Source organism: Micromesistius poutassou, assembly GCF_964030765.1.
Source record: "Micromesistius poutassou genome assembly, chromosome: 18".
In the NCBI taxonomy this organism is placed as follows: Eukaryota; Metazoa; Chordata; class Actinopteri; order Gadiformes; family Gadidae; genus Micromesistius; species Micromesistius poutassou.
Window position 1 is genome coordinate 1,575,979 of NC_140288.1, and position 21,264 is coordinate 1,597,242.

The 21,264-nt window shown below is 47.2% G+C and overlaps 1 protein-coding gene across 1 annotated transcript in view; it reads right to left on the reverse strand.

Annotated features, from left to right (window-relative positions):
• The window catches only part of acss3 (acyl-CoA synthetase short chain family member 3), a gene marked incomplete at its 5' end in the record, with an annotated part of 31,594 nt that extends 11,792 nt beyond the window's left edge, over positions 1–19,802 (reverse strand). The window contains 9 exons of the mRNA XM_084482686.1: positions 4,429–4,532; positions 10,669–10,820; positions 12,431–12,526; positions 13,263–13,343; positions 14,478–14,618; positions 15,672–15,806; positions 17,751–17,939; positions 18,242–18,386; positions 19,384–19,802. Of these exons, the coding sequence (XP_084338812.1) occupies positions 4,429–4,532; positions 10,669–10,820; positions 12,431–12,526; positions 13,263–13,343; positions 14,478–14,618; positions 15,672–15,806; positions 17,751–17,939; positions 18,242–18,386; positions 19,384–19,802 (1,462 nt within the window). The remainder of the gene's footprint in view (positions 1–4,428; positions 4,533–10,668; positions 10,821–12,430; positions 12,527–13,262; positions 13,344–14,477; positions 14,619–15,671; positions 15,807–17,750; positions 17,940–18,241; positions 18,387–19,383) is intronic.
• Between the last annotated feature and the right edge of the window lie 1,462 nt (positions 19,803–21,264).

The window sequence follows — 21,264 nt, forward strand, 5'->3', positions numbered from 1 at the left end:
CTGAATGGCGTGGAACAGCTGTTAGCTTAGCGCCCAGGAGCGAGTCGACAGAGACTTTAAGTCCTGATGGGACGAAGGGATCCTGGTGCAGACAAGTCCATAATGGAGAAGATGCGAACATTCACTGTGTGTGTGTGTGTGTGTGTGTGTGTGTGTGTGTGTGTGTGTGTGTGTGTGTGTGTGTGTGTGTGTGTGTGTGTGTGTGTGTGTGTGTGTCTGTGTGTGTGTGTGTGTGGCAGAGAATCAAAATACAATGTAGGCACCTTTATTATAAGGTGTATAATACCATGCTTTAAGGAATACCAAATGTGATTGTAAAGGATGAACAGAGGGACAAACGACCTCCCAAGGGAACACTTTACAAGGAAAAGTATTTTTGACAGACCTACAAATCTTGCGAAAACAAATCTAGTCACTATAATAGCTGGTCAAAATAACGCCGTTGGCGAGAAGGAGATAGGAGTTTGAGTAAACTTTAATGGTGTTCATCTTGTCGTGTCCTGTCATCTTAAGTCAATGCAGACACAGTCAGAAGGAACGGTAATTGGCAGCATTATCAGCCAACAGCCACTTCAGCAATTAAGTCTGTATTTTGTCATTCTAGACAACACAGACACAAACAGAGGAATTTCCGTCGGAGCAAAACAGGCTGGAAGATCTGCAAGAACGGCTATAACGGGAGGAAACTTACTTCACAAACTAGAAGGCCTCTCTCTCTCTCTCTCTCTCTCTCTCTCACACAGAGGAAGTTGGTTCTTAGCGGAGAAAGAGGCAGAGGACAGAGCCAAAGCAGCTGGCTGTGAGTCATGTCTGATCAGGTTACAGTCTTGCATTACAACACCGGCTCGGCAAACATGATGTGTGAAGGAGAAATGGGTTCTGTCTGGGTTTTCAAGAACGGACAGCCCTACAAGCAGCTCCAGAAGGGCTCAGGAGGTCTAGTCTTTTTCCACTAGTGGAGCCACTCTAAGATGTTTTTTTTTCAGCTAAGTACCCTCTTCACCTCCACAAACATTGTTGGTAGAAAAATGGATTCTCCTTTCTCCTTGAGATTTAAGTTTCAACCATTTTTCTATAAAGTTTGCTCAGCGTCAATATTTTTTTTATAGTTAGCTTTTCATTTGTCAGTATATATAATAAGTCTTCCTCCGTGAGGAAGGAGAGACTTGAGGAGCACTTCCTTGGAACCAGAGAGGAGAAGCTGCTCATAGAGCTGACCTCCCTGCAGCAGGACCGTAGCATGCATTCTAACAGGTGTGTTTCCTTTAAACATTGGACATCAATCCACACGCTCCACTACAGTCACTCTCCTGGAGATTAACCACCGAGCTACAATGCCAATTATCGTTTGATTGCATTGCATTCTGTTTGGCATTGAAATGAAGAAGCCTAGCATCATAGGTCACGGGTAATGACAGAACCTCATCAAACATTCATCCATATGAAGGAATGGTGGACGGAGAATGCCAAATTAGAACCACAGGCATAGTGGACTATAATAAAAAAACAATGATTAAAAACAATAAAATAAGGGAGTAGAACACCCAACCTCCCACCCACATCTTAAATCCAGACAGTCAATATGAGAAGGCAGCTCGACGTACATAAATACACATGGGACAACTGAATGAATATCCCAGTTAATAATAAGCATGCACACTTGCACACGGACCAACAGATCAATGCTACGGTGATTACCCAGCAGCCCCACATTGTCTACATCGAGATTTACCACCAAGACATCCCACTGCTCCAAGGGCAAACAACCAGTTACCCCACAGAGCTCCTCAACACACACACACACACACACACACACACACACACACGTGTCTCATTATCCAAACGTGATGATTAGCTGACCATAACCCTGGCAACACATGACACAAGACCTCCCAAGACGTTAAAACGTGTGAGTGGGTTTCTAATCTCTGGTCCACAGAGCCCTGATAAAGGACTCGGGTCTTGTGCAACATCATTGCTGTAGCGTTCATGTGCTTCAACAGCAACAGTAGATGGAGTACAAAAGGGAGGTCAACACAATTTCACCCCCAGCAAAACCAGCAGAAAGTCGGACAGCTTCGCCTGAGTCCAGGACTTATTATGGTACATTTACTTTGTATGGCTGTATGTACTTATTATGCGCATCTACCCAGATCCACAGGGCTATAGTAAAAATTAAACTTTTTTCAGATTAATGGCTTTTCTGTAGACAGTCCAGTGGATTTAAACTAGGTTGTGCGTAGCCTGCTTTGATTGTTCTCCGTCTTACATTTGACAAAAGTTTCTGCTAAAGGACTAAACATACATGTTCAACTAAAAGACCAAATGTAAACCGCTTTAAAATGAAAAAACGTGAGAATGCAAAGGAAGCAAAATGGAAGAATTTGAAATAATGTAAAAATAAATAGAATAATCAACCAGGGAAACCACCGCCACCCCACTGCCTTGGACATCAGTAGAGATCAAAAGTACTATGAGCAAACCTGTATAAAACTTTTATTTTATAACTCAATGGAATAGCCAATATTCCCCCAGTGCAGTTACACCCCCCTCCCGCCTCTATACACTTTCAAGGTCGATGGTGTTTGTATTGATTTCCATGTTCCATATGCAGAGAGAGAGAGAGAGATGTCCACTTGTTCCAGCATCGATCTTCCATCGCTACTCGCAGGACTTCATGACAACATGACAACAGGTCCTTTTGCTCTCAGGCGATGACTCATTTAAATCACAGGGTTCTGGTTCAGGGCATCGATAGCCAAGCTGAGATTGACTAAGAAAGAGAGGGCGAGAGAGAGAGGGCAAGAGAGAGCAAGAGAGAGAGAGGGCAAGAGAGAGAGAGAGAGAGAGAGGACAAGAGAGAGAGAGAGAGAGAGAGAGGACAAGAGAGAGAGAGAGAGAGAGAGAGAGAGAGAGAGAGAGAGAGAGAGAGAGAGAGCAAGAGAGAGAGAGGGCGAGAGAGAGAGGGCAAGAGAGAGAGAGGGCGAGAGAGAGAGGGCAAGAGAGAGAGAGAGAGAGAGAGAGAGAGGGCAAGAGAGAGCAAGAGAGAGAGAGGACAAGAGAGAGAGGGCGAGAGAGAGAGAGGGCGAGAGAGAGAGGGCAAGAGAGAGAGGGCAAGAGAGAGAGAGGGCAAGAGAGAGAGAGAGAGAGGGCAAGAGAGAGCAAGAGAGAGAGAGGACAAGAGAGAGCAAGAGAGAGAGAGGACAAGAGAGAGCAAGAGAGAGAGAGGACAAGAGAGAGCAAGAGAGAGAGAGGACAAGAGAGAGAGAGAGAGAGAGAGAGAGAGAGAGAGAGAGAGAGAGAGAGAGAGAGAGAGAGAGAGAGAGAGAGAGAGAGAGAGAGAGAGAGAGACTTCCAATCGAAGAAGCTAATATTAGCCTACCACCGTGAGAGTCTATTAGCTATGCCAGTCTGACACTTAACCAGAACACCACACATTCGTGACATACCAAGATGGACTTTTTGGAAGAAAGAAGAGAAAGGTTTGGCAAAAAGAGCGTAGAAACATGGGAGTGCTTTTAGCTAAACATGGGGGTGTTTTGCAGAAACAAGGTATTCCACTTGGAGAACTCCTGCCAGCATGTCTACACCACAGCCGCTGGACAGAAGGTGACAACTGACAAAGATAAAACTGATAAAACTGCGAGGCTGATATTCATCCAAATCAGAGGTAAAAGGTAATGGTTTGGTTCCTTCAGAGCAAAACATGAGCTCCTTCCTGGAGGACAGTGAAAGAGCTACTCACGATTAACATTCTCTGTATTTTCATTTAAAAAAAGGTTCTTGCCTGTCGTCATCTCAATAAAAAAACGGTGGCTCAGTTTGGTTTCTCCAACTCTATTATAGTATTATACTATACTGGTATTATCTACTCATCGACAACACAAAAGGTATGCCAAACGACTCTGTTGAACAATGGTTTGACTCAACAGCTAGAAGAAAATTCATTCTGAAGTTGAATACAGATACAGCTTTTGATAGAGGGAGCTCTAATTCAATTAAAATTGCACAGATGTGTCGCTGGTTCATTCAATTATATAAATGGGTGAAGTGTAATAAACCGTTTTATAGCCAAAACAGGTTTTGGGAGGATAATCACTTTAAAAGGAGTTACTGGGTTTGTTCCGAAGCTGTATAAATGTCAAAAGGGCAATAATTTTCAGCGAAAGGCAGAGACTCCATTAAAAGCCCTCTCACACAGAAACACTTAATGCTGAAGGGCTTTGAACACAGAGTGAAGGTAAAGGCTATCCTGCGTAGCCCAACTCCCGGTTGCCAGGGTAAGGTGTACGATTCCCACCGGGGCCAGCACGGCTAGGAAATACACTCATGGCATTGTAAGAGATTTCCCAGATATCATGGATGAATGGTGTTGCAATTCTGTAAGCCCTACCAGGGGTGTGAACTTAACTTGCCAGTCTTACTTACCGGTTTGCCACCAGTGGTCCAGGATGGGGACCCCAAAGCTCCTCTTGGCCCAGTCCAGCGTCTCCACGTCACAGCGCTCCCCGGCCAGGAACAGAGACCGCAGGCTGGGGAAAGCAGGAGAGAGATGCCGGTCAACCTCCAACGTACCCTAGTTTGACCACCAAACGTTGGTAGTCTACCTAGAAGCATCGATGAGCAAGCTGCCCCAACACCTACTTGCCCCTTACGGATGCGTCTCAAGAAACAAGTCCCTTTGGACGAAAGTGTCTGCTAAATGACTAGGTAAACAAAGAAATGTACAGGAATATTGTGCTGTAATAGTTCAGGGAAGATAGTGAGAAACTATTGGTCAATCAAACCCAGATGTGTTCCGGTCTGGCACCCCAAAATAGTCTGTTATGTAACTGTTATTCTTTAGCACGAGCAGCATGATAAGAATAACGAATATGACTGAATATAACTATACTTGACACATTTTGTCAAATTCTGACAGCATTTCTGACGCCCCAGAATAAGTATGTGCTTTTAAAAGAGAGGCCTGTCAGCCACAGACACAATGTTATTAAACCCAAGCTCCAGACGAATCACCATGTAACGTCAGCATTGTTTTGATTTTTAAAGTATAACTCGTTTGGTTCCTATTTAAAAATCCAATTCAAAAATCCGATTTTTTCTAAATTGGTGTAATTACCCAACAGCGTTTAGCCTCCTGCAATAGCAAAATAAACAAAATAACCCAACTTTTCTCATCAAGGGATAAAAAGCTTATATCCTTGTTCACTAGGATTACTTGGAAAAGGATTAATATTTTGTAGCACCGACATCCAAAATGGCTGCTAGTCACCACCTGTTGTTGGTGAATCCTGTTTATTGTCCGTTACCTGGAGCAGGAGGAAGGTGGAAAATGTGTTTAATGTCTCCTCAGCCACAAGCGTGTTTTTCTCCTCTTCTCACGAAAACCCATCAGGACAAAAAGTACAACTGGGTTCTATTGCTATTCTACTCAAGTCTTCTGGCTGTTCTCTTTCATCCTCTACTTAAGATCCGCCTTAGGACCTTGGCAAAAAGTACCAGCGATCAAAAGTACTCAAAGAGCTGTTTCTCCTGAAGGGCTACTTTAAACCTGTAGTGGCTTTTATTTTGAAGAGGGAAAATGGTTTGAATTCAGTCGGGTGTACCTGCAGTGTTGGTCTCTCATCTAAACCAACGCCAAAGATGAGTGGTTTAAACCATAAACCACTGGCAGAGTGGTGTAAAACTGGTGTAACGCCAGTGATCGCTATATTGCCTTGGTGATTGAATTACATGTTGTTCGCCATAACTTTGCAATGATCGGAACCAATTGAGAAATCCCAATTGGTTTTCCCAATTGTTAACCCGGCAGTGAACCTGCTAACCCAGCAACTTGAATTGAGTGTGGCCAACTGCTTTGATCTCCTACTGTAAGTAGAATACCAAAGCAGTTGGCAGCACTACTTTGAGGAGATCCCTCTGCCCTATAAAACAGTGTTTACAATGTCTTCTGTCTGACTCACGTCAATAAAGCTCTCAACACAAGAACATGAACTTGTGTTGTGAACTTCTGAACTTGTTTGCAAAAAACTGAATCGGGTAATTATGCTTTAATTGTTCTTAAAATGTACAGGAAATAAAAAATGAAGGCGCACTCCATGAGACTACAATTTGGCAGATTCTGCACGCTACAGTTGATTTTTGGCGCAAAGTCTGGCAATTACTGACTCACTGGAATGACTCAATGTTTTGGGTCCCGTCTTGGCCCCGAAGAACAGGCAGAACAAAGCCAGACCCAGAACAAAAGGGTTGACTTTCATGTTTTCTTTCTCGTGGACTAGTTTGTTGTGATCTCAGAGATCACACTTATACGTCCATCATTTTACATGTGGATGTATTAACTACACTCATTACATTTATAGTCACTGACTAGGCCCTTTTATAATGAGACTTGAGGTTGAGGCTGAGAATGAAGCACACAAAATCTGCTGCACAAAAAAATAAAAAAATCATAATAATACTAGTGTGTAGAAACTAATTTAGGCATGGAAACTAATACATGTTTTACATGTGGCTCCTCATTCGGAAATTCCTCTGTTGCCTAAATTGTCAACAAAATATTCGAGGATGAAAGAGCATGTAATCTCTGAGACCTTTGAGTGGTGATAAAGACCGGAGATATTTCCTTCTTGGACTGCGTCTCGGGCAGTAAATGCAGAGATTGCCAGTATGCTAAAAGTCAACTATCTGAGCCTAACCCTAACCCTAACCGCCACACAAGCCCTGTCAAATCTCACAAAAACATTGAGTATTGACGGTCAGCAACTAAATACTCTTTTGATTGTCAGTCATCCACACCTTTTTCATACAGTGTCCTAAGTAATGACAAATTTCAATGTGCTTATTTGGAAGCAGCCAAGAAGTATTTAAGTTATTTTTAATGATATGAAAGTGTAATACTGACATGTTTTCCGCTGACCCACTAATTATTTATAAAATCATCCAGCCTCAGGATCCAACAATAACTTGTACATAAAATAATACACATTTTATCCAAATAATTCTTCTTAAATTTGATATGGCGTTGGTATCAATGTTTGTTGACTCATGCCCACTAAAGCTAGACTGGGAACCAGACCAATCTGCAAGCTCATGTTTTATTCAGTTTGGCATATGCGTCTGGCCCCCCTCCCATTCAGAACAGTTTCCAGTAGAGCTGGGTCGGGCCAATCACAATAGTTTATCTCATACGGGGCGGGTTTGATACGATGACAGTACAGAGGAGCGGATAACATCCCTCTGAAATCGAAAAATAGAGAGGTTCCAGACTGAATTGGTGTAGATGTGTTAGTGAAACCACAGGCAATTTCCTCATGCTGTGACTACAGACCCCCTACATACTCACACATACCCACCAGACACCACCCCAGATGTCTGCATCAGACTTGCATGCACCAGCACTATGGGAGGCATGTACTGCTATTTGGATCCCAATCTCCCTAACACGCATAGATAAACCGATTTTCCATTTAGGCAGCAAAGCACGCTTTAGCCAGAAGACAACTTCTTCCTTTGCCAGAAAAGTATCCTCAAAGGGAGCCTTATAGTTTCAGAGCGAAGCCCAGAGCTGTCGCGAGGTTTGGGGGCTTTGGCTGTCCCCAACCCGCCATCGAAGATCTCTGCTCCTCTGTCACTGAGCCTGTCTGTGTCGTGTGAGGCCGTGCATGCTAGTTCAGACTAGGTATCTCAAACTGGGTGGGTACTAGAGATATGAAATGACAACAGGGTTATACAACTCCCAACCCAAAAAGGTGTCCGGTTCCATCTCCGATATCTGCACATTGTTACCTGCAGTCATCCTTAAGCAAAATGCCTAAATATAACCTGCTCTTCAATATATCAGAATCACTGTCACATTGGATAAAAGTAAATGGTGAATATATATTTGCATTTGTAGGGTGACAGTAGCTCAGGAAGCAGAGCGGGCTCCTCCTAGCCAGAGTGTCGAGGTGTCCTTGAGCAAGACAGCTCACCCTAACTGCTCCCGACGAGCTGGCTGTCGCCTTGCATGGTTGACTTCGACGTCCGTGTGTGAACGTGCACATGAGTGGTTTCAATACGCTTTGGACAAAAGCGTCTGCTGAATGTCCTAAATATAAATCTATAAATATGATACATAAAATATTCAGATTACATTTAAAGTGAACCGATGACCCACGGTGAATTACAAATTGAAGCATTTTCAACCGAATAAAACAATGTTATGCTACATTATTCTTTCTATTGTCTATTCAAGATGGGAGCCTGCAAAATTGGATTGTATCAAGAAAACAAACCATTGACCGTTTGCGTTTCCACATATTCAAGCCACGCAACATTATATTCAATAAGCAGACGGCGAGGGCGAACTGATTTCACACATTAGCAAACAGAAGCGTTTTCCCCAAGTGGAGACGTAATGAGCAACTCCTCGCCAATTTATTGTGCTTTCAAGTCGTTTACCAGCAGATAACAGCCGTAAAAAAACGTCTATTAAGACATTCCAGCAGCGGGTCTGTCTGAAGGCCGGCGGAGAGGAGGCCGTCATCTCTAACTGCACAGTGCGGAGAGAGTAAAACGCTCCTGCTCCTCCGGTCTGCGAGCGTTTCCATGGCACGGTGAAATAGTTTTTCTCCCCCCCGGCAAAGCAGTGATACATTTCCCCCCCCTGCTCACTTTCGCCGGAGGGCAGACAAACACTTTACGGAGGCAGGCAGGACACACCGCACTAAAACACCAAAGAATAAATAAAAAAAAACCCTGGCAGGGGACACTGGAGATAAGCAACGGAACGTGGGTTTGTATTCGAGGGGAGAACACCAAGTGTTCGAGGCATTGGTTTTCTGTGGAATCAAAAATGACTTAGCTCGGATCTTCTTTTCGAGACAGAGGAAGGCTTAGATGTGTAATGCAAGGACAACTGAAGAAAACAATGAAAGGAAAACAAGACAATACCAGCACAAGGAACCCCCCCCCCCCCCCCCCCCCCCCATCACGTTCAGGCCTCGAGGGCAGAGCCCTCATGGCCGCGATTATTGAATCACTCAGAGGTCATGGAGTGGGGTCACATGCTCTGCTCAGGGACACTCCACCCACTGCAGGGAGGGAGCGAGGTGTATGTCCGATTTACAGCGCGTACGCCGATTTCCACGGGGTGGCGGGGAGGGGAATTGGTGAGCCAAATATATATGCACCATCCACCTGGTTTGACACATCATAGCTTTAGCCTCAAGGCTAGCTACTGCTGATTTATTCTCTTTTCCCCCCCCCCCCCCGATATTTCTAGCTGCGAGTGATTCTCGGCACAGGTGCATAAAGAAGGACATAAAGACAGCAGGTTGAGTCGAGTTTCACTGCTGTTCAGTGGAAATATGCAATTGGTTTCACCTTCTCTGCTGTTGTTGCTTTCCCATCAGTATTCCCTTAAAGTGCAAACATTCAGATGGGAGAATGGGAGGAGGGTGAGAAAGAATACACCCAGGGAAAGGGGGACAGAGGGCCAGGGACAGGGGCAGGACGCTGGGCCAAAACACACACCCAAGGCAGCGGAATAATAATATAATATAAAATCACAAAGCTGACTTGGGTATTTATCATTTCTTCCTGGTTGTACATCGTAACGACGGCGAACAGCAAAACCTTTTGAAATGCTACGTACTGTGCGCACACCAGTCGTGTTTCTGTTGACCTCAGTGAATAAATATTCAAACAACATATCAAAATAACAAAACATCTTTCTGAATCTTTGTTCAGCGTAAACTTTACTTATTTGACAGAGCCGACGCCAGTTTTTTTTACTTTTGTGAATTATTAGGGGACTAGTTGCCTCCTGTGGCAATATTTTATCCATTTGATAACCCTGTTTTTCTCCAAATGTTTTGCGGGCTTACTCTGATGATGTATGTGCCCATTTTCTTTTCCCCACTGAAATATATCGACCTCTTTCTGTGGTCCTGCCTCATCCTACTACCCCAAGGCCAAACTGAACCAACCTGCTGGCCCCAGTTTGACCCCAGCCATAAAGAGATCACCAGGCTAAGGCTCGAAAGATTGTACAGAGTATGCAAGCAAAACATAGATAACGATAGGGAGACGGCATTCTTGCGTAAATTTGACACGTGACCGTAATATTTAGGAAATCCATTCGTTGTCATCAAGATTCATCTATAATATATAAAGTTGGATATTAATGTGCTGGGCACATGTTCAAGCTCTTTGACCATCGTAAACACATTTCTATGAACTATTAATTGGCTAGATTTGAGCTTGTCTACGGTCAGACATTGGAGATCAACCTAAAGTCTGGGGGCTGATTATGGTCCCGCGTCGTACGCAACGTAATAACCACACAGACGCTTCGACACTTCAGTCGTTAACCTGTTTTGGCTCTGCGTCGGGTTTTAATGAGCGGAAACAAACACAGCCCTTGCTGCTGCGTCGCCTAGACGCAAGGTTAACATTTTTAGGAGGCGTACGTCAGGCCCTTGAGGCGGGCGAAGGGGTCCATAAACCCCCTTGCGTTGCGTTGACGTGGAACCATAATCAGCCTTTAACTAGTGAGTTGAGGTGGAACCTGACTTGAAGGAGGTGTGTGTGTGTGTGTGTGTGTGTGTGTGTGTGTGTGTGTGTGTGTGTGTGTGTGTGTGTGTGTGTGTGTGTGTGTGAAGGGAGGGGGGGGCGGCAGCCTACAGGTGGAGGGGGTAGCGTTTCCCCACGGCGGCGTCGGGGTCCTGCTGGCGGATGGCGCGCAGGGCGGTGGGGGCCGTGAACATGGAGGAGACCCCGTGCTCCGACAGGACGCGGAAGAAGGCCCCGGGGTCCGGCGTCCCCACCGGCTTGCCCTGGAGACACACAGACAACGGGGCGCACGTGTTGCAATGGGACGCGTGTGTGTGTGTGTGTGTGTGTGTGTGTGTGTGTGTGTGTGTGTGTGTGTGTGTGCGTGTGTGTGTAGGATTCGGTTCCCATAAAAACAACCAACTGTGCGAGAAAGAGTGCAGTAGCTCCCTGCAGTGTCAGTGTGAGAGAGAGAGAGAGAGGGATCAGGGGAGAAGAGCCTGAGGATTCAGGGATCACTATTTAGCGGCACAGGTTCAGAGAGAGGAGCCGTTTCTCAATTCGCGTTCTCGTGTGTACTCGCGTACTTGCGTTCTCGGTAAACGTCATCAGTGGTAGCCCAGGCACTGTTCCAATTCCGAGTACGCGAGTACGCGAGTACTGTCGTAAAACCCCAAAGTGTTCTCGATGCATTCTCGATGAGGCCGTTCTACAGAGGATGCATCGGAGGTGACTCGTGTGGACTTGGGACCGTTAAATATCCCAGAATGCATCATCGAGTCCGCTGCTGTTCCAATTGCAGAGTGCGTACTCGTGTTCTCGGAAGTCTGTACTTGAAAGTCCGGACTTGCCAAGTACGTACTTCCAAGTCCTCGAGTACGTAGTCCGCGTACTTGGTATTGAGAAACGGCTAGGGAGAGACAGATGGAGAGAGAGAGAGAGAGAACTATTTGGCAGTATAGTTGAAAAGAAGTCATGTTCAGTTATGCATATTTGTTTCCTGTATTTATTGGAGAGAGAAAACCCCTGTTTCTATTGATATTATTATTTAGCGTAGCTTTCTCAAATGTATAACTAATATTCACCGTAAATTCAGCTTCTAAATACAGCAATGCGTTGGGAATATTGTCCCATTAACAATAATAAAAAGTTTACGGCCAGAGAAAGAAGATGTGAGGGTCTTCTTAGGAAACATCGCACAGTTCTCACAGCGGGCTTCATAAATATTTATGCATAAATACCAACAATAAATATTTATACCGCTGTTTGAAGCACAGAAGCTGCGCTGGAAGGAAAAACCGGGAGAAAATGCCAGGGAAAAAACATTCTCTCTAGTCCAGCATACAAACGGGTTCTCTCTCAACCCAACCAGGCCTGGCGGCCCCTCAGAGCCCATCCTCCTGTTCTCCAGACAGGAGAGCCAGGCAAACAGCGGACCAGACCTCAACAGCAGCGCGTTTTTTCTGTTCCTTCGTTATCGGCTGGTTGGCGAACAACCCGCGCCAAGTGAGCTCAGGGAACTTACGGTGAGCAGATGCTGCTTGTGAGTTCACTCTCTCACACACACACACACACACACACACACACACACACACACACACACACACACACACACACACACACACACACACACACACACACACACACACACACACACACACACACACACACACACTCCAACCCAATTTGCAACCCTGTACGTATTGTGTGCTTACTTCGTTCAAGGGCATCTAACTACTTGGCAAGCGACGGACTGGCAGGCGTCCGTGGCGGTTCCGTGGGTGTCTTCAGGCTTTTGGCGCGCATCTCCACAAACTCTAAAGCTCAGGTGAGGCCGACATCTGTGTGTGCGTGTGTGCGTGTGTGCGCGTGCGTGCGTGCGTGCGCGTCCTACCTCGTAGAGGATGGTGCTGTTGCCATGGAGAAGGGGTCCGTAGCAGATGTAGGAGTGGCCGACCACCCAGCCCAGGTCGGACGCCGCCCACCACACCTGGAGCCCACGGAGAAGATTAAAAACCTCACAGACACACAGATGGACACGGACGGCGGGACAGATGGCAGCGGCTGGAGGGGATTGATGCCGGGGGCGTCGGTTCATCGCTTGTTTCCAGAAGACGAATGCACGTGTTCGATGGGAAACAACAACACTTATTAAAAAGAGAGTGCAGGTGTAGTGTAGTGTTCAAAACACATCTGAAAGGAACCTGGCTACTACTATGGGTAAGATAAGAGACAAGAGAAGAGCTGTTATTGGAGGGGTCATTTGTAAAGAATTCCACAGCTATCCTTCAGATATAAGTGGGTGAAATAAACTGTCATCTGTTTCGAGTTGCCCATGCCTGCCTCTGTATGAGCCCAAGTTTCGATTTAAGACCGCCCCAGGCTAATCAGAGCATCCCTCCATCATGCCTGTCAATTACAGGTGCACGTCATGCAAGCCTTTTTATTGGTGGAGAACCGTAAAGGAGCGTTTCTTTGGTTTCAAGTCTCCCACTGAATGACAAAACTGTATGAACGATAGTACGCTTTGTAACGATAAAGCAAAGCAAAACAGGTACAACTGAAGTTATGAGAACGGAGATACCTGAGCTTATGCAGGTCTGCAGACTATCAGCTCTTCTGTATGTACACTTGAGAGTATAGCTGGTGCAGGGGAGGGGGGGGGGGGGATGTGTCTGGGGGGGCTTAGCTCAGGGAGGAGGAAGGACTGATTCTGATTGGCTTACCTCTCCGGGACGGAGGCCGTAGATGTTGGCCATGGTCCACTTCAGCATCACGGCGTAGCCCGCGGTGTCTCGCACGATACCCTGGAGACGAGGGGGGGCGAGATCAAACAGGTGTTGCTAGGCAACAAGGCCAAGTCAAACGAGAAACGCAATTAAAGTTGCACTTAAGGGGACAATTGTCTTACTAGTCGTTGGCGCGAGGGAGGACTCAAGTGGTTTCCCAGACGAAAACGCGCGACCATAGAACACACAGGGAGTGATGTTAATTACACCATAAGGGGGATAATAACTGCCATCCGCTCCAGAACCAGGCTGAGAAAAGCAATTGCAATGCAATTCGCCTCTTCTCGTTGAAAAACCCCTGTGGGACGTTTCTCCTGTTCATTCCTATATCGAGCTCCAGAGCGACTTGCTCGCTCAGGCCAGCTCAATGATTAGGGTAATTCATGTGGAGGTGTTGGGTGTGAGGAGAAGACCAGAATGCAGCGGTCCGAGGAGAGGATGTGCATATCCATTGGCGGTACCCCTCTCTGTGCTGATCGATACGTGGACAGTTCCAAATTGACCGGGAGAGAGAGAGGGCTGGTCGCTTGAACATTACGACTGTTTTTAGATAAGCGTGTAATGCTTGTAATCCGCTTTATCCAAATAGAGATGGAGAGCGAGCGAGAGAGAGAGCGAAATACAGGGCGAGCGAGAGCGATAAGATAAAGAGGGAACAAAAGCAAGGGGATAACAAAGCAAACACATCAAATGTAACAGGGGACAACGTTTGTTGGTATTGGCGTCTTTCGAAGGACAACGGAGGGAACGAGGGAGACAGATAAGGGATAAACGTCTCTGCTGTGTGTTTCTATAGAAAGAGAAAGAAAGAAAACTACAGAGGGAAACAGGCACAGAGAGGGTGAGAGTGAGAGAATGAAAAATAAAGACGAGCAAGAGAGGGCGAGGGTCAGAGAAAGAAAGAAAAATACAGAACGGAAAGAGGGTGAGAGAAAGAACGACAGAACAAAGACAGAGAGAGAGAGAGAGAGAGAGAGAGGGGGGGTGGGATTGAAAGAAAGACAAAAAGAACGAACAAGACAGACGCAGAGAGGGAAAGAGAGAGGCAGAAAGAACAAGAGACAGACCGTGAGCGAGTGAGACAGACCAGAGTGGACTAAAGAGACACCGACGGGGGTGTGGGGGGGGGGGGGGGGGGGGTCACCGCTGTACCTTGGGGGTCCCCGTGGTACCGGAGGTGTACAGGACGTACAGGGGGTGGTTGGACGGGAGGGGGACGCAGTCATGGGGCCGAGCGCGGGCCATCTCCTCGTCCCAGTCCAGAGACAGACCCGGCCTCATGGACACCCTCTCCTGGGAACACAACACACCGCACACCGCACACCGCCGGGGTTCAGCACACATCTGGTGCTAGTGGGAGCTCAGCGCTGTTCTCCACGTCTGCTCTGCCACGGGATGGCACTTTGTTACATCAGTTATGAAAACTTTCCGTCATACTTTCAGATTGCACTTATTTGCAATCGGCTATAGAGCAAGTCAGGGAGGCGGGGGTGGGGGGTGGGGGGGGTGGTGTCACAGAATCTTTATTTAAAATTTGACATTTAAGATTGCTTATGCTTATGCTTGTGCTGCATGTGGGAAGAAAGTTAACTGCAAATCATCCTGCACACACACGCGCACGCACGCACGCACACACGCACGCACGCACGCACGCACACACACACAATCTTGTCTGGGTGGCGTATGCAGATTTCAGTTGGCTGTCACTGTGCTCGGGCGTGTGGATGCTGGATGCTAATGTATGCAGCTCAGCCTGGCTTCCCTCAGCGGTGCACACACACACACACACACACTTCTACTCTGAAACCAACGTCTGTGGTCTGTTACCTCGGTCTCTCATTGGTTTATACGAAATGGGGAAAGGCTCATCTAATGGAAATCAAAGGCAACTCCGTTCTGGACCATCGTAGCTCAAATCAACGGGACGCTTCACCGCGATTGACCGGATGAAGACGAACAGAGCTCTTGTGAGCGGCGTTAGCGCGTCGTCTGCATACGGTGGTACCCCAGCGGGGAGGGCAGCGGGTGTCAGGGTCAATTTATATTTAGCAGACGCTCACACCCAAAGCGACTGACAATTACATTTAGTACGAGTACATTTGTCAGAAGAAAGAGAAACAACACTATGTCGCTCGTCGGTACAGTAAGGATGTTCATAGAACCAAGCGCCAACAACCGTCAGGGTAACCCGTTCCCCGTACACGACAAAGACAGCTAGGATAAGACGCTGCACAATGCAGCGTACTGTTTTTTAAGTGCAAGGACGTACAACATACATTAAGTGTGTGCATTAAGTGCCAGGACGTACGACGACGACGACGTACAAACAGTCCCCAGCGGCCTCACCATGCGGGGCCGGTTGTAGATGAGGACGTGGGAGGGCTGGTGGGAGCTGAGCTCCAGGGCCTTCTCCACCAGGGGGATGTACTCCACCCTCCTGCCCGGCTCCAGGCCGAACGACGCCGTCACGATCATCTTGGGCTGGGGGGGGGGCGGAGAGACAGACAGTTTCGTTCAGCGTCTAAAGCAGTGGTTCTCAAACTTTTTCTACTGGTGAACCCCCCCCCCCCCGCCTCTAAGAAATTCTTTCTTTCAGCCGAGTACCCCGTTCATCTGGGGAAACCTTTTTTTTCTTTTTTTTTTGAATGAACGTGAATAATGTATGTGCGGTCTGTTCAGCAGTCTAAGCATGAACTTTAAAAGTGCCACTACTCGTAATTTTGTGAGAAACATGGGCCTGTGCTTCATGCCACTGTTGGCTAATTTCCTCCCCACAAAAGAAGCACAATGCCAGGGGAGGCTCAGGGCATGTAGCGGGGGGATCCCATTACAATATATTCTTCCTGAACCTGACGACATTTTGGTGTTTCTGGATGCACTCTCTTTTTCACCGATTCTCCCTTCCTCTTGTTGTCAGATTTACGTTTCAACCACTTGTCCATGTTCTTGATTTTCTACCCCCTGCAGTACTCCAATGTGCCCTTAGGGGTACGCGTGCCCCCATTCAAGAACCACTCGAGTCGAAAGAGTCTGGGTCTGTGATGGTCCAGACTAGGCCCGCTTCCACACGGGGACAGAACAGAACCGTGCAGAGAAATGGCTACTGGTCTACTTTAATATGGGCCACATTCGCTATGAAATATTTAGCACTTAAACAAACTAAACTAAAACAAAAGGCACGCACGACATGGACGATTCAATAAATCAGAAGAGAAGGCGCAGCAAGGTCACACGGTCCAAAAATAGCTCGGCCGGCCCAGGCTTAATGTTGATCTCGTTATGCTTAAATAACAACGTTCACATTTTATTCTCAGGGTATGGTGAACAGTCCCCTGGGTGTGTGCGTTTAAAAGCCTCCGCTAGTTTTACTGAAGTGTTTGGGAAAACAACGCTGAAGCTTTTGGCAGGAATTCAAGAAAGACCCTTCAAAGTGTTTCCTGAGGGGCTTAGGGCTCGTTCACAGCGGATCAGGCGGAGAGGCAGCGCTGGGTGCTGAGGCAATGTGGGCGTGTCACTTCACGGCCCCGTTTGTGTGATGCGATGCCGTGAACTGTAACCCCCTCCTCCCTCACGGCAGGTCTGTACCGCTCCGGAGAGGACAACGCGGCGAACTGGCGGTTTTTCCAGATATGACGTGAATGGGTCCTTAAACCATTGACGTCAAGCTGCAGGGAAGAGATTGTGATCCGCATATGAACAGACACAGAACTAAGGGTGGTGGATGCAGTCAGACAGGCAGATACATAGACAGACACTCTCACCTTGGTTTAGTGGATGATTAGGACAGAGACAAAGGAAGCCACAGACAGAGGTCCACTACAGACACCGAAAGAACAACAGACAAGACAGCCAGACAGACATACGGACACCAAGATATAATCTACAGACAGAGAGACATGAAATACAGACGGCGAGGAAACGACACAGACAGACTAAGAAAATCAACAGACTAGACTACAAACAGACATAAATAAACTACAGACAGACAGAATCTAAAGACAGAGAGAAACTAGACAGACAGTGAGGCAAAGAAAAACAACAGACCGGGAAGAAACTACAAACAGACTAGGGCTGCTCGATTATGGAAAAAAATCATAATCACGATTATTTTGGTCAATATTGAAATCTCGATTATTCAAACGATTATTTTTGAGTTTGAAAACACGATGCATTTATTCAGAATTTCTCTCCAAAAAAAAACACTTTGTAAATGAGAACTTTGAAATTTCCCCTTAAAAAATATACACAAAATGATCAAATAGAAAATAATGTCCAGATATGAATCCAGCTGTTCTGCAATTTCTATTAAAAAAATATATATATATATATATTTTTTTTAAATTAAATCGTTTCAACTCGATTATATTCGTTTGGTGATCGTTTCACTCTGAAATCGAAATCGCGATCAAAAAATGCGAGCCCCACCTTGGCGTGGTCGATGCGCACCGACAGCTCCTTGGAGGCGAAGCCGCCGAAGATGAGGCTGTGGGGGGCTCCCAGCCGGGCGCAGGCCAGCATGGTGACCATCGCCTGGGGCACCATGGGCATGTAGATCACCACCAGGTCCCCCGTCCCCACGCCACGCCTCGCCAGCACCCCCGCCAGCCGCGACACCTACACCCCCACACACACACCCCACACACACCCGCCAGGTCAAAGGTCAAACTAATAAAACAGGCAAATACTGCAGGTCGTTTCTTTTGGTTATTTAGCACTTTGGTCGAAAGTAGCTTGCATTGAATTTAGATACATGTCATTAAGCAGCAGGTAGACAGAGGGCAGGCTTGCTCAAGGACGCCTACAGGTTGGGGGCCGCAGACATAGAGGGGATCGAACCCAGGACCTTTCGGCTGGGTGTCTTATCTACGCAGCCGAACGTTAGCATTCGCAGTTTCCTCTTGAGAGGTTTTGTTTACCTGCTCCTGGAGCTCCCTGAAGGTGGTGACCTCCTTGGTGCCAGACACCGGGCTGTCATAAATGACGGCGGGCTGATCCCCCCGTCCGCTCTCCACGTGGCGGTCCACGGCGTTGTGGCACACATTCAGCCTCCCTCCGGGGAACCTGTCGGGAGGAGACCCAATTAACCTCGCGGTCGTCTCAACGACAGACGACAGGAGTAGACCCCGTAAACGCCCCCAAAGGGATCGCATCGGAGACGTGAATGCGCCTTAAACAACTCAACAAAGTGTTTGTGCTGCGTCTCACGACTCAGTGGCTGCTGAGGGTCCAGACGCGGCAGATGGTGTCTGGGGGTCTCGCTGTGTGTGTGTGTGTGTGTGAGACGTGTGTGTGTGTGAGTGTGTGTGTGTGTGTGTGTGGGGGGGGGGGGGGCATCATGCCTAGCAGCTCATTAGATGTGTCCTGGCTTCAAGTTCACGACCAGCGGGTTGGGGTCGGCTCGGCTTTGGTCTCCCTGCCTGTACTAGTTCTTAAAAGTCGGGTCTGGACTAGGGGTGGGACAGAATATCGATGGTGATATATCGTCGCCCTTCTTCGTGCGATAGCGATACGAGAATCTATACAACTGCGCCAAATATCGATATATTTTTTATACTTTTTTTTTTGTTTCTCTTTTATTAAAGACTCAGTTTGGACCATGAATGAAGACAGAAATCCAGCACTTTACCTTTTCACTGTAATTTTGTTTTCATAGTTAGACATATATCGGGGTGATGTATATAGGATTGTCTAACAATATATTGATTATCGCAGAATCGCGATATTATCGGTGTCGTGGGCCATTTATCGCGTCGTGTCGTGTCGGGAGGCACCCTGTGATTCCCACCCCTAGTCTGGACAAGTCGCTTCTTAAAACAACGTTGAGTGCAATGGGAGTTTGTCTCTCCAGCAGGGGAGAACATGCCAAGACGCAATGACCCAAGAGACACACTGCACACTGGCTGCAGCATGGATTTCAACAAACCCAAATAGCTTACCACGAATCTCTACCAACGTGTCAGTGGGTCAGGGGTGAGGACTGATTTAGGGTGGGGGGGAGGGGGGTGTTGATGTTCGAAGAACCGGATCGCGTCCGCTGTCACCTCTCCAACTCACTCACCAATTCGGAAATACGGGATCCTCGACGTGCAAGGTCCTCTCCCAGGGTTCAAACCACGACACGTCCTGTGACACTTCGCCCCAGAACTCCTCGGGCTTGTGTCGGGCTGCCGCGAAGGCTTCGTGGTACGCGGTGCTGGACGTGTACGTTCTGCAGGACTGCAGCTGCTGCTGCACTAAACTGTTCTCCGGTCCTCTGAGGGAAACGCACCAGGGAGTCCTCGGCTCCCGGTTCGCTGCACACCGAGCCCATGACGTCCCTGATACCGTCTGTTTCCTGGGTATGTGCGTTTCGCTCCACGCACGGATGAGAACCCCGCTCCCGTAACTTCTGCACCACATTCCTCCTCCTTCGTGCGGCCTCACTTTGGAAAGCACGCCGTGGATGAAGCCCAGTTGTCGGTCACGCAATAGGCGCATTGTGTGTGGAGTTTAAGGTTGTTTAGTTTACGTCCTAGCCCAGAAGTCTTCTACACTCTGACGTTTCCCCCCCTAGCAGCTCCTCACAGGTCAACTTAGGTCTCGCCTAGTTCTTGAGAGGGAGGGTGAGGAATGTGTGCGTTACAATGTAAGAGTGCGAACCTTGAACTGGATGTACTTTCTCCCAACCCAGCGGGGGCCTCCCGTCTCTGGAAAGACGTACACGGTTCAGCAAGTCTCTCTCTCTCTCTCTCTCTCTCTCTCTCTCTCTTCTCTCCCCCCCCAAGCCTAGAAGTCTTGTGGAGTCCACAACAAGTGTTGTTATTCTGGATGTGTGCCGGTGGGCTATGTTGTGTAGAACAGTTCTATTTACAATTTCTTTGGCTTTTGGCTATTAAAACTTTGGAAATTAATGGATTATTCTCACTCCTCCCAGGAGAACCGTTCATTAGTCTCCAAAGCTGTTTGAAACAGAATGTTCACCACTGTGGGGGAATATGGAACAAATGAGGCATCATTTACATGCTAATAATTATTTTCCTCGAGTTCAGTGGAAACTCTCAAAATGCGAATTATGATTTGAACATCCATTGTGGTGGTGCAATAATGCACACATACTGCTTGTCACCAACCACCGTCTCATGAGATTTGGAGGATGATGTTGGATTCATAATCAACTGAAACATGAAAACTGAACGTCTATTATAACTAAGACATTTTCATTTCAAATCCATCTAATCGAAATTTAATCCGATGCAACATACATACGTCCAGAACTCCATTCTGTGGCGACCCAGAGAAGTTCCGTCACCTTCCTGCAGGGGGCAGCAACCGCCCGATCAAATGGTTCAGAATAAAAAAAAAGACTTCAGGGTTCTGGGTCCGGGTGCGAATCCCGCGGGACCTGCTTTCCCTGACATGAGCAATCAGGGAACAGGATCCAAACAGGATCCATGTATTCCTTGGCTGTTTTGTTCTGTTGCTTTTCTCCATGTATTAAAATGTGTGAAATAGAAATAGTGTCAACGACCAGTCTGACAGAAAACAGCATGGACTTGGCGAACTATCCATGCACACGTATTTGCACAGAGATAAACATAATAAACATAATATAAAACAACGAACAGGCTCAGGCTAGGATTGAACGGTTGCTCATGTTGAAATGCATCCATGTGCAGACCTATAGAACGTCTACTTTAAAAGCAGAGCTTTGCAAGACAAGGCGTTTAATATTCAGAAGGTATTTCTCGCTCTCAGACGAGCATCCTACACTTTGTGTGTATTTCCCCTTTCTCTAGTGTTGTAGGCCTTTCACAAATCAATTCGCTCCCACAGCTTAAGAGGCCATAGGGCCTAATCCGTCCTCTTTATACCCAAACCAGAGCCTGACTCCCGGGTCCGCCACTCTGCTGCTGCTGCTGTGGCCCATATGGACAGCGGTGCGTAATCCCCCCGTGTCCTC